This window comes from Artibeus jamaicensis, unplaced genomic scaffold, assembly GCF_021234435.1.
Source record: "Artibeus jamaicensis isolate MK-2021 breed Jamaican fruit bat unplaced genomic scaffold, CSHL_Jam_final contig_2259, whole genome shotgun sequence".
Lineage (NCBI taxonomy): Eukaryota > Metazoa > Chordata > Mammalia > Chiroptera > Phyllostomidae > Artibeus > Artibeus jamaicensis.
This window is the reverse complement of record NW_026521468.1, coordinates 3,840,685-3,868,593: the sequence shown is the minus strand read 5'-3', so window position 1 is coordinate 3,868,593 and position 27,909 is coordinate 3,840,685. Positions and strand designations below refer to the sequence as shown.

The window sequence follows — 27,909 nt, the reverse complement described above, 5'->3', positions numbered from 1 at the left end:
TCACTCTTCGTGGTGTGAGTGCCTGAGCCCCAGAACTGCCCCTGAGCAGGGTGCTGGGCCAGACGTTAGTCGCCATCTCCACGTGGTACCAACTGTCCAGTCTGGGGAGGGGGAGGGCCCTGAGTATCAATGACAGACTCCAGGGACACCTGCCCCTGTGGCCAAATATGGTCTGGGGCCACTGGCAGGGGTGATAAAGTCTCCCGAGTTGGGGCTGGGAGGGGCAGACAGAGGCCGGCCGGCTCGGAGGAGCCTTGTCACAGGAGAGGAGAACATTGTCACGGGAGAACAGACCAAGAGCACTGTTGTGGTGAGGAGGTGAGCCCGTCAGACCTCCCTAGGGACCGGGCGGAAGAAGGGGCATCAACAAGAACTTGTAAGGCCTGTAAGGAGAGTTCAGGCCTTTGGCATGGTGGCCTCGTCTGCCCAGCTGGGAGGGACAGAGAGGGAGGCACGGGGACTCTGAGGCCCCTCTCAACTCGGGCTGTACTCCAAGCAAATGCTCTAATGTTCTTCTGGGTAACAGATTTTGGAGGGGTGCTGGGCGTAGGGCCCTTCCAGGGAGAATCCTCCCCTTCGCCCTGGAGCTCCAGACCTCACGCCAGCAGCCCGGCCCTGGGGCTGGAGTGAGTGGCTGGCCAGACGGGGCTGCCCTGTCCCGACAGATGGCGGAGGCGGAGGCGGAGGCCGTGCAGCTGAAGGAGGAGGGGAACCGGCTCTTCCAGCTCCAGGACTACAAGGCCGCGACAAAGAGCTACGGCCAGGCCCTGAAGCTGACCAAGGATAAGTCTCTGAAGGCCACTCTCTATCGGAACCGGGCGGCCTGTGGCCTGAAAACGGTCTGGGGCAGGGCCGGGGGCTGTGGGCCGGGCTGGGGTGCAGGGGTGCAGAGGCAGGCAGCCTCTCCGTCCTGATAGGCTTTGCCCATCTTCTAGCGTCCTGGCGTCTCACCTGGACCCTCAGGTGGAGACAGGTGCCTCTTACTGCTTTCCTAGACCCACTCCTCGGGGAGACAGAAGCCCCCCCAGAGGGAGCCAGCATAACAGAGCCCGGCATCAAGCCAGGGGCTTTTCATAGGTTATGGCGTAGTGTTTTTTAAGGACAGCCTGCTGAGGCAGCCGCTGTTATGCTCCTACGGCAGATAAGCATCTCAAGGCTCAGAGCGTTTGAAGACTTGTCCAAGATCTCCCAGGTTGTTAGCAGCAGGGCTCCGATTCAACTCCAAACCTTGCCCACTTTTCCACAACCGGATAGACAGCTGGCAGCTCCCAGCAGGCCCCCTTCCCCCCACCCCCCGTGGGGACCCTCTCAGGCTGTCTCTGCAATGGACTTGGCTGAACTAAGTCTCCTCCTCCTCCTCTTTCTCAGGGGAGCTACGTTCAGGCGGCTTCAGACGCCTCCAGAGGTGAGCCATCCCCCTCCTCCCTGTCCCCACCCCCTCAGCATCCCTGTTCTGTCCAAGAGGCTCTTGACACCTGGATGAGTTACAAACGGTGTCAAGGCCAACCTAGGTGTTGTAGGCGGGGCTTCAGATGCGCCATTCATCCCTAAGTCGCATCTTTGCAAGTGGAGTTACACGTTAAATATGTCGAAGCGGTTTCTTTTCTTCAGACATGGCCTCTGAAGACCTTTGTCATAGTCATGACACCCCGCCCCCTTTGTCGTCAATTCGGATATTCTCCCGGGGGATTCCCAGGATCAGGTCCATTAGCCCAGTCGGCTCCGTGGGGGCTGGGCTTTTCTGGGGAAGCGGGAGGCACCAGCCTGGCCCACGGACACTAGAAGAAATAAACATAAAAAATAAATGTGAGTCAACATGGACTAAAGGGTGTGATTAAAATGGAAAGACTTCTTTGGCTGCAGGCCTGTGTTGGGTTTTGATCTGGTTGCCGCCACTCTTTTTGGAGAAACAGAGAACCTGGAATGTGTTCAGTGGGGGGGGGGGACCCGCTGGAGAGGGGCCTGGAAACGCACCCTGTCAGGGGAAGTAATTAGCTCAAAGAAGGCAATTCCCAGGTGGGACGGAGGAACGCTGCCTTCAAATCCCTGAAAAGCAAAAAACGGTCACAAGGAAGAAAGATTGAATTTCATCATGGGGGTTCCAGGGTTGGATTGGGATGAAAGGGCAGAGAGATATGTTTCAGGAAGGGGAAGGAAGGGCTTTATGATGGAGCTGCCTGGCTGCCTGAGAAGGAGCAAGCTCCCCGCTGCTTGAGGTATGCAAGCGCCGGTGGGATGAACGCTTGGCAGGGATCATCACGCAGCAGACTCTAGGGATCTGCGACTGGTCAAGGTGACCCTTAAACTCCATCCCAACCTTGAGAGTACGATTTTTAGCTTTTCCCTAACAAAGGGGAGCCTTGGGCCAGATAGTCCACAAGAGATGGGGGGGTGGTAATCTCCAAGGAAGAGACTGGGGGCCGTGGCAAGGGAAGAGGGAAGTGGTCTGCAGCCCGGGCCCCTGAGGCCCTCTGTCGCCCTCGCTAGCCATCGACATCAACTCCTCGGACATCAAGGCCCTGTATCGGCGATGCCAGGCCCTGGAGCACCTGGGGAAGCTGGACCAGGCCTTCAAGGACGTGCAGCGCTGTGCCACCCTCCAGCCGCAGAACCAGAACTTCCAGGAGACATTGCGGAGGCTCAACACAAGCATCCAGGAGAAGGTGAGCCGGACTGCTTCCCACAAGCGTCGGCGACCTCCGCCCATTCCTAGCAAGGGCATGTCAGAGATGCAGGACATGAGGGCGAGGCTAGTCCTACCTCCGTACCCTTGGATGGAGTGAGCACATGGCACGGGCAGGCGCCACAGAACAGCTGAGCAGGTCGCCCATCTTTGAGCAGCCATAGACACTGCCGAGCTGGGTTAAGTGTTGGAGCCAGCCAGACGAGAGCATGGGTCTTTTATGTTCCAAATGGAGGGTTGTGCGTGTGTTTTTTAATTGCAACTTAGTATGTCTGCAACTATTCCTTTCTTTCTAGGAGCTTAAAGGAGCATGAGTTACCTAAGAGTGGGCAGGACAGGGAGGGTGTATTGGTGGGGTAGTGGACAGAGGAGGGTCAGGAGCCAGGAGGAAGAGGAAATCTTTTCTAGGAAAATGGAGTGAAGTGGGGAGAACTGGGACCAGAGGTGAGGAATTCTGCATCCTGGGCCTGCCTTAGCTGCCAATTTTCTGAGGAGCCCCCTGGGGTGTCAGTTTCCTCTCTGTTGGAGCAGGAGGGGGTACTGATCGCTCAGCTCCTGGCTCCAAGACTCAGTAACTCCTCTGTGCCTGGGGCAGCCCCATGGGGGGACCACTGTTCACAGGGGAGACTCAGGGCTGAAGGAGCACAAACTAAGGAAGGTGGGAGGAGGGGCGGTGTGTGAGAGACCCCTCCCTTCCCTGAAGGCCAGGAAGGATGTAGGAGGGCGTGTGGACCGGCACCAGGAAGTAGTGGGAGGTGCAGAAGGAGCTGGGGAGGTGGGGCTGTGATAGGTTTGGTCATTTTATGAAAGCTTTGGGGCACAGAGGCTGGGGTGGGACTCTGGGGTGAGACATCTAAAAGAGTACTTGTAATTGCTTAAGGAGCTGCTTCGAAACCGCTTCCGGTTTCTGATCTTGGATGCTTATTTCTGTTTTAGCCCATATTTAAATGTGTCATAGCTAACTGTTTACAAGACTTAAAGTTGGGGTGATGATTCCTTGCCTTCTGAGACTTGCCATGACCAAACTGTAAGCTTTGTAGGGCAAGGACCTGATTTTGTTTGACGATCTAGGCCCAGCATCTAAACATCCACAACGGTGTCTGGCACCTAGTAGTTGTTCAGTAAACTTTCATTGAATAAGTGCATGAATTAACGACAGTGCAGGGCCCAAGTAGATACCCTGATATTCACTGAGATGAACCTCATGAGGAGCTGACCGGAACATGGGCCTCTGCCTGCTTCCCTCTCCACTCCCTCCTCCTTCCTCAGCTCCGTGTGCAGTTCTCCACAGACTCGAGGGTACAGAAGATGTTTGAGATCCTCCTGGACGAACACAGTGAAGCTGGTAAACGGGAGAAGGTGAGTGCAGGACGAGCAGCGGACCAGCAGGGGGCGCTGTTGGACCCACGGAGGAACTACTTGCAATTCAGGCCCAGCTCCACTCTGCACAGTTTGATGGGCAGGAATGGGGTGGTGGGGGCGTCTCCTGGGAGAACGGCGACAAAAATAGGCCAAGGGTCAAGCACTTCAGAAAACAATGTGAACTGTAAGAAGGGCGGGGTTTAGGGTGAGGCCAGTTATGTAGCAGGGGTGGCTTGCATATATTTACATTTTTGATGTTTTGTTCATTAGATTTTTTTCCTCGCATTGATTTTGATATTTCGAGTGTCTCACTTGCCTCGCCATGAGAAAAATGATGTAATGTTTTATATTATTACAAAACATTGCAAAAATTCATTCTGAAATATGAAAATACTAATCCTCTTAGCCAAATGTATTGCATTTTCTCCCCTTTTCCCTTCTAGTCCTTTTTCAGAGGGAAAAACAAATGAACCTCTAAATGTTGTAAGGACTCGGCAAACAATGCCCGGGGAATTTTTGTTAGCTTTGTAGTCGGTAAGGCCATACAATATGCAAATATCTTTTATAACAAACTCTTGTGAAGACTGATGAGTTGTTGCAGATAAAAGCACTTGGTAAAATTCAAAGCCGGTGACTGGCAGAGTGGTGATGTTTCCAGTCTTGCCCTCCTGGGATTCTCTAGTCAGCCCCCTCCCATCCACCCGCTCCCCATCTCTTTGCCCCTCTCTCCTCCTCCTCTTCCTTCTGCTTCATGAGTACTTGCCCCCTCCCCCGCCGCCACCCGAAGGTCTCGGGTCCCCCTCAACGCCTTCTCTTCTGATCTGGGCCTTGGAAGGTTCATGTATCCTCCAGTTGGAAGGCTTTAGGGTGGGAAGACACTTGGGAACCTTCCAGCTCAACTGCCTAATTTTACACACTGGGATCTAGGGCCCAGAGAGGTTCTATGACTTGCCCGAGGTCACACAGCTAGCACGTAGCAGAATCAAAACTCATACCCAGGGCTTTCAAGACTGGTCTTGTGCTCTCTCTGCCCACCACCTTCCTGAGCAGAAACTCTCGCAACTTCAGATTAGCCTGAACAGGTAAACAAACCAGCAAACAAAATGCCAAAACCATATTCAAGGAAAATAATTCTTCACATAAAAACTCTTCTATTAAAAGATAAGCTGAGGCCTGTTGAAAATTTTAAGCGTTTGTTTGGGCAAAATCAATTTGAATCAAACAGTGTCAAAACAGGAAGTGGTCAGGCGCGGGACTGGAGCTGGGGAAGGACTTACAGGAAACTGGTGGAAGCAAAGTGGGGAAATTATGTGATTGGCTGTAGCTCGAGCCGTTCACCTTTTGGGAAAGCCTAGTGGGCTGTGATTCATTGTTCCTGAGTTTGGACTTCTTAACCTTGAGGCCTTACAGGCTTAGCTGGGCACCGTTTGCTTAGGTTAGCTGCCAAGGCATTAAAGCCACTTCGGTCTAGTGCCCTCCTTGTTTAATTAATTTAACACTTTCTACCTTTTTAAAGTCCGTATCCCTAAGTGTATATATATACAGCTTTATGTTAACGTAAGTTCAGAGTTGAACCTACGGGTTCTGATTGTGTTTTCATGAAGCTGGTCTTTATGCAAGTTATTGTGTCTTTCTTGTGACTCTTATATTCTTGGGCTGTGTTTCCAGGAGTAAGATCATAGGGCAAAAGAATATAAAGATGACTGGAAGACCCATTTCTCGAACCGGACCCTGCCCCTGGCCCAGGACCGAGGCCTTGGCAGCCAGACTTCCTTCCCACTCTCACTGTCCCTCCTCTCTCTCAGGCTGCCAACAACCTCATTGTTCTGGGCCGTGAGGAAGCAGGGGCAGAAAGGATCTTCCAGAACAATGGAGTGGCCCTGCTTCTGCAGCTGATGGACACCAAGCGGCCGGAGCTGGTGCTGGCGGCCGTGCGCACCCTGTCGGGCATGTGCAGTGGCCACCAGGCCAGGGTGAGGGCCTGGGTGTGAGGTGCTTGGCTGAGGACTGGGGGGTGACGTGTAGGCGGGGTGTGGCTGGCATCAACAGACTCTGATACAAAGTCTAAAGTGCCCCCCCAACTCGGGTTGTGTGGTCCCGGATTGCTCCTGTGTTTTAACTCTGAGCTGGAAATGGGTCCACACAACTGACCTTCAGAGTTGAAGGTCGTTTCGGAGGAAGAGCCCAATGCAAAGCCTTCGACAGTTTACCCCTTTTCACACCAAGTCTCCAAACTCCGGTGGGTATTTCATAGGTGCTGCCCATCTCAGTGTGAACTCGCCAAAGGGCAGGTGCTGGGTGACTCCGTGTGGCCAGTGGCTCTAAAGCTCTGGGAAGGGGCATGGCTTTGTGTCAAGGGTGCTCCTGAGCCCTGGGCCTGAAGACACTGGCTCCCTGCTGCGTGGCGGGGGGTATCTCCCACTCCTGACCCCGCGTGGCGGCTGGAAGGGAGCAGCACACGGCTGACAGCGGTTTGCTGGGGCTCCAGGCCACGGCGATTCTCCACGCGGTCCGGATAGACCGAGTCTGCAGCCTCATGGCGGTGGGGAACGAGGAGATGTCTCTGGCCGTCTGCAACCTGCTCCAGGCTGTCATCGACTCTCTGACCGGGGAGGACAAGCGGGAGCATCGTGGGAAGGAGGAGGCCCTGGTTCTAGGTAGGACCAGTGTCCGTTCAGGGGCTGCGGGCAAGGGAGGGTCAGGTGCCACCTCAGACGGGGACTCCCTCTGTGTGGAGGTGGTCTGATTTTCTTTAAAATTTATTTATTTATTTATTTATTTTTACGGAGAGGGCAAGGGGGGGAGAAAGAGAGAGAAACGTGTGTGAGACTGTGTGTGAGAGAGACATTGGTTGCCTCTCCCACGCCCCCAGCCGGGGACCTAGCCCTCAACCCAGGCCTGTGCCCTGACCAGGAGCTGAGCTGGTGACTGGTTTGCGGGTTGACGCCCAACACACCGAGCCACACCAGTCAGGATTCACACGTACTTTACGATGATAAAAATAACAGATGCGCAGCAGCATCACGTGCGGTAATTTAAAGGCAGAAGCAAATCAAATGTCCATCGATGGATGAATGGATGAACAAAATGTCCTTCACACGCTGTGGAATATTTACTCCCCTTTAAAAAGGAGGGAAACTCTGATGCAGGCTGTGACATGGATGAACCTTGAGGATGTTGTGCTAGATGAAATAAACCAGCCACAGACAGCAGACGCGGTGCGATCCCACGTACTGCGGTGTCCGAAGCTGCTGGACTCATAGAAACAGAAAGTGCAGTGGCAGTTGCCGGGGTGGGTGGGAGGACAGGAAGAGCTATTCACTGGGTAGGAGTTTCCAGTTTGGGAGATGAAGACGTTCTGGAGATGGGTGGTGGTGATGGTTGAACCACAGTGAGCCACTGAGCTGCACGCTCAAAAACGGTTAAAATGAAAAGCGCATTTACGTATATTTTACCACAATTTAAGAAAGTATCAGCCCTGGCTGGTGTGGCTCAGTGGATTGAGTGTGGGCCTGTGAACCAGAGGATCATGGTTCGATCCCCAGTCAGGGCACATGCCTGGGTTGCGGGCCAGTTCCCAGCAGGGGACACACAAGAGGCAACCACACATTGATATTTCTCTCCCTCTCTCCTTCCCTTTACCTCTAAAGATAAATAAATAAAATCTTAAAAAAAAAAGAAAGTATCAGAGGCCTATTGGAGAAATTTGGAAAAGTTTAGAAATATGTAACAATGAAAAAAATACCTTGTAATTACCCTTCCAGATAACTTTTTTTCCCTAGCCATCCATAGAAATTTCTGTTTCACAAAATTGGAATTTGACTATGGATAGTTTTGTGTTTTTTCTTCCCTGAGCGTTAGGTTAATATGGCACACCACTGAATATTCTTCAAAAACATTCGTTTTGACTTTGATGGTGATTAATTTCACATCTGTTTCCTTCCTGAACACACGGCACACAGTCCTGCTTCATCCTGCACATCCCGGGTCCTAGGCATCATTTTGGGAGTTCCTGCTCTGCCCGGGAGGGTCACAGAAGCAGCTCACCTGAAAGAAACTTGATTCTAAATAATTTTTTAAAGTTTCAGCCCTGCCTGGTATGGCTCAGTGTATTGAGTACTGGTCACTGGTTCAATTCCCAGTATAGGTCACACACATGCCTGGGTTGTGGGCCAGGTCCCCAGTGGGGGGGGGGGCGGGCGGGCGTGTGAGAGGCAACGGCACAGTGATGTTTCTCTCCCTCTCTTTCTCCCTCCCTTCCCCTCTCTCTAAAAAATAAATTAAAACAATAAATACATAATTTTATTATGTTTCATTGTATGGCTGTACCATAATTCATCAGCCAGCTGTATATTACTGGAGATGTACACCGTTTCTGATTGCATGCTGGTAAAACACTGCCGTAACCATTCTTTAGACAAATCTCTGTTTGCGTTTGTCATTATTTTCTTGGGACGAATTCTGGGACCCGGGAGTGCTAGGTGAAAGCCGTGACGTAACGAATGTGCTCTCCCCCCCTTTCCAATTCCTTTCTGAGATGTGCTTCCATTTGTGCTCTCACCAAGTGAAGATAAGAGTTTAGGCCTCAAATCATCCTCGCCAGCCTCGAACACGATCATTCTTAAAGACATCTTTTCCTTGTCAGAAAAATTGTCTTGTGTGAATTTAAAAAAACTACTAGCGAGATGAATCATTTTTTCTTTATCTGTGTCAGCCATTTGGATTTCTTTGTCTTCGAATGGCTTGCTCAGACTGGTGCCTGTTTTTCCAGAGCTTCCTTACTGACCCAGGAGAGCTCTTTGTAGATTAGAGATACCAACTTCCGGGGAAGTGACGTGGCTCTGACCTACCGGCCTAGTGGCCAGCAGGTCCGGTGCCTTCCCTGCACTAGAATCACCGGAGGGTCCAAACTGGCCTCACACCTGTGGCTGGTGGCTAACCGGAGATGCTGGCCAGGGCGCCTCGGTTTCCCTCCTTGTGGCCTCTCTAGCGGGCCACCGGGCTTTCAAGTAACTGATTCTCCATGCACAGGCCCAGGTGTGCAAGTGCCACTCAAGCCCCTGGTTGCTTGGGTCACAGGACCGACGATGCCCAGGCGGCAGGGGGCTGCCCTGGAGCGTGAATGTTGCTGGGGCCCGGGATTTCCTTGCGAGGTAGTGAGCTGTCCCATCTCTGCTCAGAGATTCTAAACGTCGGTTTCCGATCGAGCTCCCTGTGGCGTCTGCCCACCTCTGGCCCCAGTTCTGTCCCCTGTGGCCTCAGAGTCGGTCTGTCACCTCACCCTTGGGACATCTTTATCTGGAAACAGGCTGCCCTGCCTGCTTCTGTCTCCGCTTCTCTGCTGAGGCAGCCTTAACCCTTCATCACTGATTCTGTGATACGGCTGGAAAGCCTTGCTTTCTGCCTGGCTGTCTGTCTGCCTTGCCTGCCTTTGGGCTCCGACCTGGAAGGAGAACAGAGTCTCCAAGTCCCAGAGAGGCCGGACCAGGCAAAGCGGGACGGAGCGTTTGCTTATTAAGATTTCCGGTGGGCAGGGGGGACCTGGCAATCCCGGACAAAGGCTTGCATGGAGCCTGCCTGAGTTGGCAAGGAATAAGACGTCTGTGAGCAGTGTAAATTTCCTTTCTGGAAAAGATTCTTATCAAACCAGTTTATTAAAAATGACACAAAGCATCCCTGGACCCCTGCCAGTCATTGCCTGGAATGGAGAACCTTCCAGGACCCAGGGCTGTGCAAGGCTGGAACAGGCTGTGTGGAGGTCAGTGCTTGAAGAGGAGGAGGACTCCTGCAAGTGTTGTCTAGGGATGTCCCCGCTTTTGGGGGGGCGGGATGGACACTATGATGTTCTCATGGGGGAATTCCAGCATCCCGGAAGCGGCGGATGTGACAGTTCCAGAGTCCCGGAAGCCCCTTCTATTTCTGGCCCGAAACACCCAAGGCTGCGGAGTCCTCCCTACTCACACCTGTCCTCTCCTTCCTCAGACACCAAGAAGGACCTGAAGCAGATCACCAATCACCTGCTTGACATGCTGGTCAGCAAGAAGGTGTCAGGCCTGGGCAGGGACCAGGCCCTGAACCTGCTCAATAAGAACGTCCCCAGGAAGGACCTGTCCGTCCACGACAACTCACGCACCATCTACGTGGTGGATAACGGTGAGGCAAGGCGGTGGTTGGGCCTGGGGCTCCCTTTAGCCTTTCCAGTGGGCGCTGGATGCCTTGCTCGGGGCAGAAAGTGGAAGGGGCGTGGCCCTCGTCATCTGTCCCAATAGAAAAGGCAGGAAAAAGCATTAGGGTATTAGGATCCACCAGTGGGCTGGCAAAGGTGTAGGTCAAGTCTGAATTAAGGGCCTGACCATACCCAGAAATGCCCAAGCATCCCCAAAACATCGGGGTGGTGTTTCCTAACAAATGGAGGTAAGTGTCAGAGAACAAACAAGACTCCACCCACCGTGGGGTCACGTTCCTGAAGTCCCGTGGTTGGCAAAGTGCTTCCTGGGCCTTGCAGAAGGGAGCAATGGCACGGAGAGCCCTGTACACGAAGCACCGCAAGGCCGTTCCACCGAGTCTGTCAGCTCCAAGGTCTTAACTGTCTCCTAAACCAACTCCTTCCATTGGTCAGGCGTCACGCCTGCGGCTCTGTAGTCTGCTACGGTGAATTCTCTCATGAGGCTAATGGCGTTTAGACCACTCACTGCTCTAAAAGGTTCGGGTCAGCTTTACCAGCTTGAAATCCACTCTCTCCTGATATCACACTTCTCGGGTCTGGCGTTCACAGGTCTCAGCAAAGGGCCGTTAACAAATGACTCTAGTGCGTAGGACTTGCCCCCGACGCGTTTGCCCAGCTCCGGCCTCTGCCTGTGCTGCACACCGCTCGACAGCAGGCCTCTCTGCACGAGGATGGAGGCCCAGCACGCGGTTCATGGTGGAGGGCGGTGCGGAGCCATATTTATTATTCTAGGCATCCAAATGAATAGCGTTTGGGTAAAAATAATATGGACTTCGAACTCTGTACTAATGACAAGCTGCCGTGTGGAGGTTGTGTGTTTTGCAGCCTGGGCTGGGCGACTTGGGATCCGGAGAGGGGCAGAGGGGGACGGAGAGAAGGTGCAGAGCGTTCCAGCAGAATGTGAATGAGAGATGCTCCAAGTGAGGGCAGGGAACGGTGGGAGACGAGGTCGGGAAGGTGGTGGGAGGTGGAGCAGGTGCAGCAGGTGCAGCAGGTGCATGCTTTGGTGGTCTTGCCCAGCTGGGCTGGGGGGCACGGGGCTGGTGCACGAGGCCCCTCCCTCCCTGAGCCTCCCCAGCCCTGCTGGTGCTTTTGTACACGTAGTAAAATGCACACAGTGTGAAATTCACCGTTGAGCCCTGTTAGTTCAGCCTCGCCACTCGGTTTCATGCCTCCCAACATCCGAATGCTCCTCCTCCCACTTCCACCTGCCACCTAAGCTGTGGCTGACTCCTGCCACCTCTGGAACCTGGCTCTGGAGGCAAGCTGTCACCCCGGAGACAGCGCAGCATCACAGCGAACATCATGGGCTGTGAAACCACACGTTGCTGGGGAAGCGTCCTCACTGTGTCGCTTGCCAGCTGCGTGGTAACTTCCTTGACTTCTTCAAATCCTGGAGTTCTGCTGTGAAAGAGGGGAACAATGATTCCAGACCAGCTGGATTATTGTGGGGACTGGATGAGGTCGCGGGTAAAAAGCTCTTGGAGTAAGTGCTCAAAATGACTCACAACTCTTACCTTGTTGGCGCGAATCGCCCCATCCGTGGGGCTACCACTGTGCGCCTGTCACACTGTGCGCGTCCGTCTTCCCTGCGGTGTTGCGACCCCTTTGAGGCGAGGGTCATTTGTTTTATTTCTGTGCCTAGAAGGCAGTCCTTTATTTCTTCACTCATTCACTCGTTTATCCAACAAGTACACGACGATTAAATTAGCCTGATGTGTAGTAGGAAGCCGCCAGAGAGTCTTCAACAGAAGAGCAAGGGAAATAACAGTAAATAGTAAAGACAGTCTTCTAAATAAATAATACATATTCACTGGGTGATTATGATGTGTCTGGCCTGGCAGTGGGCAGTTTCCCCTAGATTTCCTCATCGAGTCCTCGAACTCTGTGAGGGAGGTAGTGCTGTTCCCATTTTCCAGATAAAGAAAGCGAGGCCTGGAGAAGAGAGAACATAAAATAATCTTTGAAGAAGGTGATACATCACCCTATAGAATGTGAGCACTGATAGAGTCCTCTGAGGTCAGTTCTTCTTGATTTTGTAAATGTGAACAGACAGGCCCGTGGTGGGGAGGCGAGGAGCTCAGGTAGGAGCGGGGTCAGGTGCAGAGCCTGGGTCTTGGCCGCACTGCAGCGCCCTTCGCCCTGGATCAGCCAGGTGCTCCCAGAGGCGGGCTGGAGAGTGACTGGTGGTAAGACGTGACTGGGCGTGGAGGGGCCGTGTGTGTGGGGACAGAGTCCAGCAGGGGTCTTAACACGCATCGCTGCTGCCGTCTGTCCCGTAGGCCTGCGGAAGGTCCTGAAGGTCGTGGGGCAGGTCCCAGACCTGCCGTCCTGCCTGCCCCTGACCGACAACACCCGCATGCTGGCCTCCATCCTCATCAACAAGCTCTACGATGACCTGCGCTGTGACCCAGAACGCGATCACTTCCGCAAGATCTGCGAGGAGTACATCACGTGAGTTCCCTGGAGGCCTTGGGGTCGGCCTCGGTATTAGTTAGTTATCAGTGATGGGTAACAAGTTACTCCCAGGCTCAGCAGTTCAGAACAACAGTGATCCTTTATTATAATACGACAGCCATTTGGGAGCGGCTCGGCCGGTGGTTCTGGCTCTGGGGTCCTCTTGTAGTTACAGGTCCATGTTGGCCTGGGCCGCAGCCCTCTGAAGGCTTGACTGGGGCAGGAAGACCTGCTTCCATGATGGCGAGCTCACGCGGCTGGCACACCGGTGCTGGCTGTAGGTGGGAGGCCTCGATTCTCTCGTGCGGACCTCCCCTCTCCGCCGCTGGCTTCCCCTAGAGTGGGTGCTCCGAGAGAGCAAGGTGGACACAACGATGTCTTCTATAACCTAGCTTCAGAAGTCATTCCGTCCATTAGAAGGGAGTCAGTAAGTCTGGTCTGTGTTTAAGAGGAAAGAATTAGGCTCCACCTTTCTCGGGGAGGACTGTCAAAATACAGTTGGACATACACAAGCCCCACGACAGTTTCCTGCAGTTGAAAGAAACAAACCTCGGCTTGTCAGGGAGGGGGTGTGGCTCTGTCAAGACCTTAAGAACGTGACAGCTGGAATTCCTGGGTCTTCTCATGTCCCTCCATCGCCCTGGTGACGCACATGCTCTCTCCGAGTCTCCGTTCCTCTGTGTGTCCTCTCCTCCGGCTGCTGCAGGGCCTTTCTCTTTTATCCCAATGACCCTCGGACCTGTGCACGACTCAGGTTCTGGGGCCCACCATTGACTTGGCAGGCTGGGGCGTGTTTGAAAGCACCCAGTCGCCTGACTGGTGTGGCTCAGTGGGTTGGGCATCTTCCTGCAAACGGAAAGGTCGCTGATTCGATTCCCAGTCAGGGCCCAGGCCCTGGGTTGCGGGTTCCGGCCCCTGTTGGCCGTGGGCAGGAGGCAGCCAGTCCATGTTCCTCTCGCACTTTGAGGTTTCTTTCCCTCTCTTTCTTCCTCCCTTCCCGTTCTCCAAAAATAAATAAATAAAATCTTTTTTAAAAAGAAAAGGCACCCACGTGAGTCTTGGGAAGGTGAAGACTGTGCCTTCGCTCCGCTTTTCCTCTCTCCAGTCCGGGTTTGCACACTTTTCTGGTGAAGGGCCAGGGAGTACGTATGTTCAGTTTTGTGGGGTCTCTACTGCACATTAAAGAAAAAACCCAAAACCTTTAAAATGTGAAAGCTCATTTCCTCAGCTCCCCAGATTGGGCCCAAAGTCCGCAGCCCCCCATACTGCCCACTGCTTTTCCTGGCCCCTGGCGTCTCACTGGAGTTTCTTGGGGCTCTTCCAGCCTTTTTCCCCCTCGGCCTTGGGTTCTGTGGCCAACTTCTCAGAGTCTCTCATGAGGTCCCAAACTGAGTTTGGGTAACTGCCACCCAGCTAGTCTGCGTTTGGACTGAGGGTTTGATTGAGGCCCCTCCCAGTCAGCAGGTGGAATGTGGCCTCTGCACAGGCCCCGCCCCCAGGTCTGTCACCTGAGGCTCAGTGGGTGGGGTCACTGCCTCCAACAAATGGCACCTGAGGCTGTCCCCACCCTGCTTCCTCAGGGGCCAGGAGCTGGGGGGAGTTCGAGCACCTGCTGGCGTGAGGAACCAGCTTAAAGGGCAGGAGCCCACTAGTTCTGAAGACTCTAGGGTTCCTGGCACTGGGCGGGGAGAAGGGCAGGACCTGGAGTGTCAGAACTGGAGGGGTTCTCAGAGCTTCCAAAGCTGACCCTTTCCCCCAGAGGGACTTGCCCAGATCCCCAAGCCATCCAGAGGCAGGTGTGGGACGGGGGCCCAGGTCTGCAGCCCCGGGCGTGGAGTTCTGACTGGTCCGCGCTGCCCTCTTTCCTTTACCCACATCTGCATTTCCTTGGTGCGCAGCTGCCCGGCTTCCCCATTCTGAACCAGCCTGGGCAGGTCATGGTCGTGGTCGTGGTCCTGGTCATGGTCATGGGAGGTTCAGAAGGGGTGTCACCTCTGCCGGCCCCAAAGGAAGACTTTCCCATAGAACAGATGATACTGTAGTGAGTTCTGAGAACAAAGCAGAACCTTCTGGCTCGTCCAGGCCACACCCTCACCTGACGGGGGGCGGGCCTGGGACCAGAGGGGGAGTGACTGGCTCAGACCCCCCATGCCCCTTTTCTGTTGCTGTGGCTGTCATACCCCCCACCCCCCACTGACACCCCAGCTGCTGGGAGGCCTGTTGGCTGACAGTCCTCAGCCCTCGCCTGTCCCCCCTTCCAGGGCAGCTGGCATCCAGTGACTCGTCCCCACCCCAAGGTGGAACGGCTTTGAGGGGGTCTCAGCTCCAGAACTCTTCACAGGCCGGGGCTTTGTCGTGACTGCATGCAGCCAGGGCCTCCCTCTGTCCCGTCCTGCTTGCTTCCTTTTCCCAGAAGGCCTCGATCTCAAGAGCTCGTCCAATAAACTCCCTGCATGTCAATTGTGGTCTCAGACTGTGCTTCTGGCGGAACACAACCCCTGGCACATCGGTTATGTCACTTGCCCTCATCGTAACTCATCCAAGTAGCAGTTCTATTCTTAGTTTCCAGATCAAGAAGCTGAGACTCAGAGAGGTTCAGTGAATTGCCCAAGGTCACACAGCACGTGGGTGGTACATCCAGAATGCAAATTCAAATCTGTCTGCCCCCCAATCTCACACCCTTTCCAACCACCACCCCTCCCCACAGGGCCAGTTCTCTTGACCACCCCTGCTTTCTCTTTTAGGGGCAAGTTTGACCCCCAGGACATGGACAAGAATGTGATTGCCATCCAGACAGTGTCGGGGATCCTGCAGGGCCCCTTTGACCTGGGCAATCAGCTGCTGGGGCTGAAAGGGGTCATGGAGATGATGGTAGCACTGTGTGGCTCGGACCGGGAGGCAGACCAGCTGGTGGCCGTGGAGGCCCTCATTCACGCCTCCACCAAGCTCAGCCGGGCCACGTTCATCATCACCAACGGCGTGTCGCTGCTCAAACAGATCTACAAGACCACCAAAAACGAGAAGATCAAGATCCGCACGCTGGTGGTGAGTGGGCTGGGGACCAGACACCAGGCCAGGCAGCGGGGACATCGGGGTGAGTGAGATAGTCGCTCCTGAGGGCACCGCAGGCCCCTGCCGAGCAGGCTGACATGCAGGAGGTTGTGGGAACTAGGTTCAGAATGGTGGGCCCTGTGTTTTACCTCCGACACCGGCACCTCTGTGCTTTTAACCCTTCCCACCTCCCCCCCTCCTTTCCCTCTGGTGATTATTATATGTTGAGGTTTCTTCTTCTTCTTCTTATTGTTATTAATTATTTCACCTTTTTCACCTCCTCCATGCTTTTGGATGGCACTAACCCCGATGAGCTTTACCCAGCAAATATTTTTAGAGCAAACTCCAAAGTCAGTTGGTTTCGTTGATCAGTTTCTGCATGGCACAGTCCAACTGCTTCATTTCTTCCACCTTCATTTTACAGAAATTATTTTCACTCACCTTTTCCTTGTAAACAGTTCTAGTGAGGCTTTGAGTTATTTTTTTGTGTGTTTGTATCAATTTTTCACAAATGAATTTCAGCTTCTGCTGTTGTAAGTTTTCTCTTCGGGATAACGTTTTTCCTAACGACGGTCCAAAGCTCCTGGGTACAGTTCTGTGCCCCCTGAGTTTGCCACGCAAAAGACAGAATCCCCCGGCCAGTTTCTGTGGTCTGACAGTTTCAGCTTTGCAGTTTCAGACACGGTTACTATTATCTTGATGTTTCAACGTGGAGACACAACACATCTGTGGGGTCAGGGGGTGGGGAAGGGGTTAAGGTAAGCACCTCTAGTGCGGGCATCTGTCTGCACCCGGAAGCCTCAGGAAAGGCATCTCGGAAGAGGTGGCCCTGGAGCTGAGTGTTGGAGTTCCCAGAGAGGTTCATCCAGGCAAAGAGAAAGGGGCAAAGTGTTCTAGCCTCAGGGACCGGCTTCAGCAAGGCATTGTCCCCAAACCCGACCTCTCTGATCTTTCCAATGCCCTCTGTCACCCTCCTTCACAGGGACTCTGCAAGCTTGGTTCTGCTGGCGGCACAGACTATGGTCTCAGGCAGTTTGCTGAAGGGTCCACGGAGAAGCTGGCCAAACAGTGTCGCAAGTAAGGGGTCCTGTTTCCCTGAGTGCGCCACCTCCCCTCCAGATCCTGGAAGGCCCCGCTGCCCAGCAAGGGCGTCACCGTCCCCACCTGGGCCCAGAGCCCTCCCCCAGCGCCTCTCCCCCCTCAATTCCAGGTGGCTGTGCAATCCCTCCATAGACACCCGGACCCGGCGATGGGCCGTGGAGGGCATGGCCTACCTCACGCTGGACGCCGACGTGAAGGACGAATTTGTGCAGGACCTCCCTGCCCTGCAGGCCATGTTTGAGCTGGCCAAGGTGAGTGCGGCCCTGACCGGAGGCCTCGGGGAAAATCCCCCGGAGTCCGGCTCCCAGGGCCTTGCGTGCGCACCGCCCGGGAAATCGGACCCTGTGTCCTCACCCTGGCTCTGCGGCTGCTCCCCGTGGGAACCCGGGTCCCTCTCTCCCACCCTCACTTTACCTGACTGCAAACTGGGCTCACAACGCTTCGTGCCTTCTGGGCAGCAGCAGGAGGATGGACAAGAGGATATTAATTTTGCCCTGAGACCCTCAGGAAGTGAGACCCGGAGCACCAGGAGGCAGCACCAGACCTCTTGGGGGCCCCTCCTGAGCCCCTCTGGAGCGCCTCTCCTCATTTTCACCATGGAAAGGAGGAAGTATGGGGGGTTTCCCCCAGGGCCCGACCAGAGGGTGTCCAGCACCCACCCGGTCCCCAGGGGAGGCAGGCAGGAATGTGGAGGTGCGTCAGCCTGGACTTTTCTTTCTTCCTTCTTTCCTTTCTTTTTTATTCATTGATTTTTTTAGAGAGAGAGAGAGAGAGAAAGAAACATTGATCTGTTGTTCCACTTATCCATGCATTCGTTGGTTGACTCTTGTATGTGCCCTGACCAGGGATCAAACCCACAACCTTGGTGTGTGGGGACACACTCTAACCAACTGAGCTCCCTAGCCAGGGCCGTCTGAACTTTTCAAAGAGGCAGGAAGCAGCGGGTGCCCTCAGAGGACTCCCACGCGTGCCGTCAGGGGTGCAGCCTGTGGCAGCAGAGCCAGTTCCCCACCCTCCGTGCGGCATGGATTTGCCCTGAACTGAGCGGCATCGGCCACATGCTCCGCCCAGACCAACTCGTGGGCCTGTGGAGGGAGCCGTCTTGGACGCAGAACTTTGTTCTAAAGTTTCATTTCTGCCTGTTTTCCCCGATCGCCTACCCTGTGCCCCACCCGCAGACCTCTGACAAGACCATCCTGTACTCGGTGGCCACCACCCTGGTGAACTGCACCAACAGCTATGATGTCAAGGAGGTCATCCCCGAGCTCGTACAGCTGGCCAAGTTCTCCAAGCAGCATGTGCCCGAGGAGCACCCCAAGGTGCGGATGGGGACAGCCCGGGAGGGGGGTCTGTGCCTCCAGACTTCCAGAGAGTTGGAAAGGAAAGAAAGGTCAGGGTGCTGTGTGGGTGTGTTTGGGAGAATTTGGCTCAAGGTGAACTGAAGACGATAATGGCAAACTTCGCCCACTAGGTGATGCTGAGGTTTTTCTTAGTTTTAATGGTCTACTGGCTGACAGGGTGGGGGTGAGGGGTGGGGCTTGGGGGTTGGGGGTGGGTAAGGAACCCAACAATTTGTAGTCGGAGAAAACAGGGCCATGCTGAACACTTTGCCGTTTCTGTTGTTGTTTTCCTGGACATCAGACAGTTGCATTTTATGTTCCCAACACATAAACATTTTATTTTCTGGGATGCCTGGATTTAGGGATATGAGTGCTAAGTAGGAAAAATGAGAGGAGAAGGGACATAGATCAGCAGTGGCCAAGATGTCACAAATCCCTTGCCCACCCCACCCCCCCCGCAAGGATGCCCTGCACACACAGGTACACTTTGTACGTGGTTTGCATGCGAATGTATTGTACGTGCATCGTATTTCCAGCCAGTAAAACACGGAGGTTTTTAAAGTGACCAAAGTAACCATGTTGCAACACAAACAGAAAGGCGGAGGGTGGAGAAAGGAGACTGACTGCTCACAATGACGTCCCTCCCTCTACCGCCCTCAGCACCTGGGCATGTTACTGTCCCTGCCAGAGAGGTTTTTTTTTCTGTGCATCTTTTTTCTTTACATAGTTATAATCAGAACATACTTATCAGTTTGTACCCAATTTGGGAAAATACGTTATGTGCTTTCTCATGGCGATGTCGTTCTCCGAATTATTTTCCAAAGCTGCGTAGTATTTCAGGCAGGCAAGAGCTTATAGTGCGTGCTGCTGATGTCAAGTTCAAATGTGGCTTCTCGAGATGGCCTGTGACTGGCAGTCTGCACCAGCTACTCTGAGGATGACCTATAAAGACTATTCAACCCTGGGGCTGACTTTGGGTTTCCAGCAAAACCCAGTCCGTTGTTGTGTGAGCTTCAGCTGCACCCTCTCCCCCTTACTCTGCCTACACCCGCTACAGACCCTAATGGAAAGTTAACCATTTGCAAAAAACACAAAAACCAAAATCCCTAAAAACTACCCTATGGGTCATCTAGTGTTTGGAATTACCGTTCTTTTATTCCACTCCTCTGTGAATGAAGAGGCTTGGGAATCGATTTCCTGACCGTACCAGCTACTCCGGCTGTGTGCCGGGGGCGGGGCCAGGAGGAGGAGGCGTGGCTCCGAGGTTCACAAGGGCAGAATGTGCTGCTGTAACCCCCTGGGCTGTGGTGTGGGCGATGGGAATCCAGAGGAGTGTATCAGTTTCCTATTACTGTTGCAGCAAATCGCCACAAATGTCATCGCCCCCAATAACACGAACTTACTATCTTCCAGTTCTGAAGGTCAGAAACCCAAAGTGGCTTCATTGGGTCAAAGTCAAGGAATCGGTAGGGCGGGTTCTGGAGGCTCTGAGGGCATGACCTTTTCTTGTCTCTTTCAACTTCTGAAGGCCACCGGCCTTGGCCTTTGACCTTGAATCCCTTCCACCTCTGCTCCTGCTGTCACCTGTCCTGCTTCCACCTCTGACCTCTCGCCTCCCTCTGATAAGGCCCCTGGTGATTATTCTGGACCTGACCAGATAACCCAGGGTTATCTCCCCAGCTCAGGGCCCTTCACTTAATCATGTCTGCGAAGTCCCTTGTGCCAGGTAAGGTAATGGGTTCCCAGGTTCTGCGGATTAGCACACGGACACCTTTTGGGGGGTATCATTCTGGGCACCACAAGGTGTCAGAAATGCACCATCTTCGTCCCAGTACCGATTGGCCTGGCGCCCAGGGCCCTTGTCCACTGCTGCCCTTTTGTGCCCCCAGGACAAGAAAGACTTCATAGAAATGCGGGTGAAGCGGCTCCTGAAGGCCGGCGTCATCTCTGCGCTGGCCTGCATGGTGAAAGTGGACAGCGCCATCCTTACCGACCAGACCAAAGAGCTGCTGGCCAGGTGCGGCCTCGGTGGGCCGGGCTGGGGTCTGGGAACACCAGGTAGAAGGGGCAGGGAGTAAATAAGGAAATGGGCCGCTGAGGGGCCTCCGAGGAGCCTAAAGGGGACCGTCACAGAAAAGTGACATGGGGCACCAGGGATCACGAGTGGAAGTTCGCATCAGGAGGAAAGAGGTCACTCTCTGACTGGTGACCTGGTTCCAGCCTTTGTGTGGGACCCCCTGCTATTTCGGAGATGAAGAGCACCGTGTGAGTGCAGCCTGGGGCAGGGGACAGGGAGGCGGACAGGGTCACAGTTACGACGCAATGGAATGAGGGTGGGCAGCCAGGAAGGCCTCCTGGTGGGTGTGACAGCTCCGGGGAGCCCCAAAGGAACAGAAGGAGCCACTCAGCTGCAGGGGAGGGAAGGCTTCCAGGTGGCCGGAACGGGCCTGCAAAGACACCAAGGATGGAGGAAGAACGAGTGGGCTCGGGGTTCCCCTGCAGTAGCTTGGAGTGTGTGTAGGAGGGAGCAGTGCTAGGAAAAACCAGAGAGGGAGACAGGGCCTGGTCACAGAGGTCCTGGGGTGCCTCTTTGTTGACGTGCTTCTCGTGGTTGGCGGGCAGCGAGGAGCCACTCATTGTCTCCCTAAGTGACACCCACCATGAGGTGGCTCTTTGCAGCCTCACTTGGCTCACCTCCTCCCCAGCCACTGATGTTCTCGGTAGTATCTTCCCACGATGCACAGTGGCAGCACCTTCCTGAGCTTCCCTGGCTCCCACTGGCTGGCGGCTGGTGCCTGGGAGGGAACTTGCTGGTGCATGACATGCCCTGTGTCCTTACTCTGCAGGGTATTCCTGGCACTGTGTGACAACCCAAAGGACCGAGGCACCATTGTGGCTCAAGGTGGTGGCAAGGTAAGTGGGCGAGACAGGGTTTTTGCCATCCCAGAAGGAGCTGTGCTGGGGAGGAGCACACCTGGTGTGTGTGTGCACGCACACCCACACTGGCACACAAGCATGCACACTGTTGGCCTGGCTCAAGAATAATGTACCCCCTGCCCCAACCCGACCTCCTGGAATATGGCCATTCAGGTCACTGTGCTGTCTGTGTGCATTGCCCCAGTCCAACCTCTGCCTGATTCTGTGACGTGTCCTGGGACCTGCTGTCCCCCTGTCCCCCTGGCCACCCCCTGGAAGGAAGCACAGTGCAGATACAAAGACCGTGGACTTGGTTGCGGAAGGCTGGCCACTGAGTCTTTGCTCGTCCCCTAGTTAGTTGCTCAGTCTTGGGCGAATTACTCAATCTCCCTGATCCACAGTGTCCTCATCTGGGGAATCACACACTCACTCTGCAAACTGTCACAAGGGTTAGAGGAAATACACTTAAAGTAGGTGCTCAAGAAATGGTGGCTGCTGTGGTTAGGTTTGACTTAGGCAGAAAGTGAAACATCAGTGTACCGATCTAGTTGCTTTTCCCAAAGCTGAATAAGCATATGGATGGTCGGGAGAGTGAGGATGAGTCCTCGATGTGCACTGGGACCCAGGGGTGGGGTGAATCTGTGACTACGTGGTTCATTGTTCTCCGTGATGCCCGAGCGTTGATTATATGGCAGAGTCCTGCTGAACTTCTGATGGATCGGACAGACAGGCAGCAGCTGGAGGATGGGGAGGGGGCCTCAGGGTGTCTGTGGCCCAGGAGTGACTGTACCCTTTCTCGCAGGCCCTGATCCCCCTGGCTCTGGAGGGCACTGACGTGGGCAAGGTGAAGGCAGCCCATGCCCTGGCAAAGATCGCTGCGGTCTCCAACCCGGACTTGGCCTTCCCCGGGGAGCGGGTGGGTGTCTGGGTGGGTGGGGTGGGGCGTTGGGAGGAGTCTTCTCTGCCCCGAGGGGCCTTTCTTCTTGTCCCCTGCTTCTGGCTTGGGAGGGGGCATGGTGCTGGCACAGAGGGGGCCGTGAATTGGAGGCTCCAGACTCCAGAGTTAGCTCTGCCTGTGACTAACGAACGGGGCTGTCCTTTTGGAACCCATCTCGTCTGCAAAGTAAAGGAAATGACCCTGCCTTTCAGGGTCATTGTCGAGGTCGAATCAGACAATGGGTGGACCAGTGCTTTAGACATTCTAAAGCTGGACACCTGTAAACGTCAGAAACAGGGATCTTGGTCTCCACCTGACCCACTGCTCACCCCGCCCCTCAGGTGTACGAGGTGGTGCGGCCCCTCGTGAGCCTCCTGGACACACAGAGGGACGGGCTGCAGAACTACGAGGCCCTGCTCGGCCTCACCAACCTGTCCGGGCGGAGCGAGAAGCTGCGGTGAGCGGGGCGCGGAGGGGGCAGAGGCGAAGACCCGTGTCCCAGGGAGGGTTCGGTTGGATTTCCCTACCCTGTGGGGAAGCCACTCTGCTCCAAGACCAGGGTCAAAGGCAGTGGGAAGAGAACCCAGTGGGAGGGATTTGAGCTCACCCTCCACAGGAGACTATGAAAAGACTTCCTTCTGAAGTTGTAAACAGATACCCCGGGGGACAGGTGGGAGAAAGTGTGCTCCTTCTCAGGAGCAGGGGCGGCTGTGTTGGGTTGAGATTCATTTGGCGCCAAGTGGCAGAACTCTCAACTATGACCAGTTTAAGCATAAAGGGAAGTTAGTGGCTCATGGAGATAAGAAGTCTGGGGTGTGGCTTCATGCAGGGGTTACAGAGCTGACCTGGGCCTGGTTCTCTGCTCTCTGGGGTCTCCAGGGGCGGGGGGTGGGGGTCTTCCCCCTCCCCCACAGTCACGGGGCTTCACCTTCACATCCAGCAGGACATGGCTTCATCTTCTTCTTGGCTTCGTACCCAGCAGGAAAGGGAGAGGAAGAGACTTTCTCTTCCCCAGAAATAACAGAAAAAAACCTCCAGCTGGGTAACATTGTCATCCTGGAACCCGTCACTGTGGCCAGGATGCTGCGCCATGACATCTGGTTCATGCCCACTGGCGCCCCTCCCGGAGCTGGGTGCAGTATCGAGGCCACAGAAGCCAGGCCGGCCGAGGACGTGGGAGGGACACCACCAGGGTGCAGAGAGGGCACCCGGGTGGCCCCACACCCCAACTGTTCACCACAGAGAACTCAGTGGCCTCCCTTCCTCCGCCCCTCCCGCCCCAGGCAGAAGATCTTTAAGGAGAGGGCCCTGCCAGACATCGAGAACTACATGTTCGAGAACCACGACCAGCTGCGGCAGGCAGCCACCGAGTGCATGTGCAACATGGTGCTGAACAAGGAGGTGCGGGGACGGCACGGGGCAGGGGCGAAGGGGGCCGGGAGTCGGGCCTCAGGCCTGGGCCTGGCGCGAGGCTGGGCTGTCATCACGGCGTTACAGTGACGTTTCTGCCAGAGAACCAGGAACCCTAAATCTTTCCTGGATGGCAGCCTCCATCCTGAGGGGCCCTGAGGGGAATACAGGCACAAAGGAGGCGAAAGAAAGCAAAGTAGGGTTACCCCCAGCTGGGGCTTCGACCCCAGAGCTTGCACTGGATGAGGTAGACCATTTATTTACCTGCAGTATTTTGGTCTGAATGACCTGAGAGCAAAGCAGGTTATGAGACCAGGGCCTCTTAGAGGTCAGGAGAGGCCCAGCCAGTTGCATTTACTGAAGCTCCACATATATAATACATCCTGTATATTATTCCACATGCATTCTGTGCATGGAAGAAATGCAAAAGCAGTTACAATTTCAGTCTGTGTGCTGCCGAAGCAAGCACAACAGTTTTAGAATGTTTTCGATGTTAACGTGAATAAACCCTTGCCGTTGCCGTAGGAACTGCGCGGCACTGTAACTGTGCTCTGCACAGAGTGATCGCGGGCCTTGTAATATACAGTGAGTTCGGAACGGGTCGGCGGCCTCATGGTCCAGCAATGGGACCAGTGCAGCCATGTGTGAATGCACGTCCTCCCCCCCCCCAGTAGAGGCGTTTGCTCTGCCTGTTTGCTTCTCGGAGGTAACGGCAGGGTGTCCATCCTCCAAGTCTCCTTCTTCTCAGATGTGGGGGCCAGGCCAAGGGGCCCAGCGTGAGGCACACCCTGCCCTCTTCACCTGAAGTCCGTGGGTCCCAGCGCAGGGGAGGGGGACGCACTGGGAAGGGGCGGCAGGGAGCCTTCCCGGGGGAGCACCAGCTGCCACGACAAGCGAAACCTAGCTGTGCCGCTGCCCGACAGGAGGACTCCTTTTTCAGGCATCGTTTCTCACTTGTGTTTGGACTGGGCAGCTCAGGTCCAAGCAGTGACTCACGGGTCCAGGCTTCTCTGATCACGGAGAACCGCCTCCCTCTGCCTCCCTTTGGGAGTGACCTCTATTCAGACGGCGGACGGGGAGAGGGACCCTGCGAGGGGCACCTGCAGGGCTCACCCTGGTGGCCTGGGAGTGACACACATCGCTCCCACTCTCGACCCATTGCTGAGACCGGTCATGACACCTGTAGGTGCGAGGCGTGGGGGAACACACTCCTGTGGGGCCGCTGCTTCCCGTTCACAGCTGTGTCCCATGAGGAGGGACCGCACTGACCTTCGCTGCCACACTCGCACTTCTGGGGACCCCGATCCAGCTCCAGGGAGACACGGGGTGGGGAGGGTCTCGTAACCTGGGCAGCGCTGATCTCGGACTCCTTTTGGAGCTCCACTTCTAGGACACCTGACCCTATGAAATGCCCTTAAACTTGACCAATCACATATCACTGTAGAGCGGAGGGATAGAGGGGTCAGTGGGCTGTGTCAGGGCCCTGGGCCCCAGGGGCTCCTCTCCTTCTTTTGGATCCTTGGAAAGCCTCGTCTCTTTAATACCAGATAAACTACCCACCATCCCCCCGCTCCTGCCACACCCCGGTGCCATTGGGGGCTCCGCAGTCATTGCAGGGCAGACCCCGAAGGCCCAGCTGCTATGAGAGAAACACTCCAGGCTTCCGCAGATGGAAGGGGGCCACGCTCTTCGGGGCACATCTACCCTTGAAGAGTCTGTGTCGGCCTCTTTCCCCAGTGGCTGGCCAAATGCAGACAGAGATGGTGGCACACACTGTCTGGGAAATCCCTTGTTTTCTCTAACCTTCTAGTTGGACCATACTATACCCCCTTCATCCAGCTAATCAGGGAAGACTTCCTGGGGGAGGTGGAGTGAGTTTTTCTAAGGAAAGGTCCGAGAGATCCTGGGTCAGAAAACGTGGCCTCAGGTGCATCTTTCCTTCCCCGGGCTGGCAGGCGAAGGCACTTTCCTCTGAGCCGCGTGCCCCCCCTCCCATAGGTGCAGGAGAGGTTCCTGGCTGATGGGAACGACCGGCTGAAGCTGCTGGTGCTGCTTTGCGGGGAGGACGACGAAAAGGTGCAGAACGCAGCCGCGGGGGCCCTGGCCATGCTGACGGCAGCCCAGCAGAAACTGTGCCTCAAGATGACCCAAGTGGTGAGAGAGGGCCCTGGGGGCTGGGAGGGGTGGGCTCTAGGGAACCTCTGTGTGCCCAGACCACGCGCTCTGCATGGTCCTTCCCTGCGGGGGAACCACTCTCAGCCCAGCTGTTCCTACCACCCACGGAGAGGAGAGTCTACACCCTGTGGCCCCTTGTGTTCATTATTTGAACTCTCCGAGTTTTCCAGGTCAAGTCTCTTCCGCTGCGGCTTCACCCGCTGCCTTTGGTGGCGCTTGGGGCTCGTGATGAAAGACTAACCGCATTAGCAGCCCCAACGCCAAGCACTGCGGTGGAGCCTCAGGCTCCCCGGGAGAAGCGTGGGCGTGGCTGGGACTCCAGGGGGAGCTCTCTGAAGTGGACGCAGTGTCCAGTTCCTTTGGTGGCGCTGTGGCCATCGCAGCAGGGTGTAATGAAAGGGATATTGATGGTCACCAGCATGGGGGTGCAAAAGGGAACTTTATTTCTCCAAACTGAACCGAGTTCACCACCGTCGTCTCTGCTGGAGGAGAAAAATGTAAACACCTCGATCCAAACGTATTCAAATCGAGTCTGCGTTCAAGGCAGGCTCTTTCGGATACCCAGTTTAACGTAGGGGTGCATGTGGTGGGGGTGTTCCCTGAGGTCCACAGTGCTGGTGCTGCCCTGGCCCCAGGGGAGGGGTGTCCCTGCCAGACCCGGCTCGTCCTGCTTGGTCCCTGGGCTTCAGCACTTTCCCTGAGACAAGCGTGTCGACCCTGCAGGGCGTGCAAGAGTCACGGGAGGGCAGGGGCTGGTTAAAACACTTCCCCCAGATATTCTGATTCGGAATTGGGGGTGGGGGGTGCTGACGGCTACCCTCAGCAGCCTCTGCTGCAGCAACTGGTCGCACACTCCTACCACCCGTCCCCCGCAGGGCGCTCTGCGACTCCCCCACTTCCTGGGCTCCAGGGACCCAAGGGACCCACGTAGGTACACGCTGAGTCCCGGATACACACACGACCACGGTTGTGCTTGCCCTTTCAGAGCCCAGAATCTGGGCCTGGCCGATGCCTTCTGTTCGTCTTGTCCAAAATCTCCTCTCTCTGTCCCCTCACTGATTCCTCCAACCGCCGTCCCCGCTCCAGACAACTCAGTGGTTGGAGATCCTACAGAGGCTTTGCCTGCACGACCAGCTCCGCATCCAACACCGGGGCCTAGTCGTCGCCTACAACCTGCTGGCGGCCGACGCGGAGCTGGCCAAGAAGCTGGTGGAGAGCGAGCTGCTGGAGATCCTGACCGTGGTGGGCAAGCAGGAGCCGGATGAGAAGAAGGCGGCGGTGGTTCAGACAGCCCGGGAATGTCTCGTCAAGTGCATGGACTACGGCTTCATTAAACCAGTGTCTTAGGCAGGGGCCCACGGGCATGCGGGGCCGACCCCGGGCCGGGAACTCCCGAGGCGTCAGTCCATCTAGGGATCATAGCAGTGACGATGGCATCTCCATAAAATTAGGAAAAAAACCTTGGTTTTTCTTGAGTCGTGAATCTTCCTCTTTGCCCCAAGTTTGTCTGTGTCACTGGCTCTCTTGCTCCCTGTCTCCCCACACCTGCCATCGTCTAGAAGTTCCTAGAGTAATTTTTATCTGTAATTTGGAGGGCAGGTTGGATAATTCTGTACCCATCCCAAAGGCCAGGATAAAGGGCTGAAGGTCTTTATATCTGGGGAACTGACTCGTGTAGTAAGGTAAGAGCCCGCAGGTGCGTGGATTTAGAGGTCAGTGCCTGGACGTGGGCCTGTGTGGTCTCCACGCCCGCTCTCCCGTCTGACCGCCTGGCTGAGGCTGCTTCGGGCTGCATGTCCCAGCTCAGTGCCCGGTCCCAGTCCCGTGTCCCATCCCCTCACTCAACTGGGATGGAAATGCAGCCCCTGTTCAACAGTGTGACAGGATCTGTGCAACCGGCTTGGGAAAATCTTCCAAGCAAGATGGGCAATGCTGAATATAAATGAAATCAACGCAAAGTACTTGAATAAAAAAAATTTCATTTCATTGGTTCGTAGATCTTGTCTATCCAGGGAAAGTTCAGGTATTGCTAGATGAGGGTTCAGACGTTGTCACCAACATTATTTTCTGTGCGGGTGTCTTTCTCTCTCTCTCTCGTCCCCTCTCCCCGTATCTGGGCTTTGACTTCCTCTGGGGTGACCTCACATTCTTGCAGGCGCTCTGCCCGCAGCAGGAGAGAAGCTCCGGGCTCACCTAGTTACTGCGTGGTTCATGGTGTGAAAGCGGAGAGAGAAGGCCACACTCAGCCCAG

At 55.2% G+C, this 27,909-nt stretch overlaps 1 protein-coding gene across 2 annotated transcripts; it reads left to right on the top strand.

Annotated features, from left to right (window-relative positions):
- Positions 1-232: 232 nt before the first annotated feature.
- Positions 233-27,644, top strand: UNC45B (unc-45 myosin chaperone B). 2 transcript variants are annotated; one of them, XM_053659783.1, is made up of 20 exons: positions 233-318; positions 666-839; positions 1,369-1,405; positions 2,488-2,663; positions 3,953-4,042; positions 5,851-6,018; positions 6,534-6,702; positions 10,028-10,198; positions 12,554-12,725; positions 15,473-15,773; positions 16,762-16,856; positions 16,990-17,131; positions 18,059-18,199; positions 20,110-20,237; positions 21,067-21,133; positions 21,939-22,052; positions 22,415-22,530; positions 23,357-23,474; positions 25,482-25,637; positions 26,745-27,644. In XM_053659783.1, the coding sequence occupies exons 2-20, from the start codon at positions 666-668 to the stop codon at positions 27,003-27,005; spliced, it is 2,796 nt and encodes a 931-aa protein (XP_053515758.1). In that variant the 5' UTR covers positions 233-318; the 3' UTR covers positions 27,006-27,644. The 2 variants fall into 2 exon arrangements, with proteins under 2 accessions (XP_053515758.1, XP_053515762.1); XM_053659787.1 differs by lacking the exon at positions 233-318 and adding an exon at positions 348-385.
- The last annotated feature ends 265 nt before the right edge of the window (positions 27,645-27,909 follow it).

Bases quoted from the DNA above. Each gene is read 5' to 3' on its own strand.
- UNC45B (XM_053659783.1), top strand. From the start codon at position 666: ATGGCGGAGGCGGAGGCGGAGGCCGTGCAGCTGAAGGAGGAGGGGAAC. The intron at 2,664-3,952 runs GTGAGCCGGACT...CTCCTTCCTCAG, and splicing joins ACACAAGCATCCAGGAGAAG to CTCCGTGTGCAGTTCTCCAC. The intron at 21,134-21,938 runs GTAAGTGGGCGA...CCTTTCTCGCAG, and splicing joins TGGCTCAAGGTGGTGGCAAG to GCCCTGATCCCCCTGGCTCT.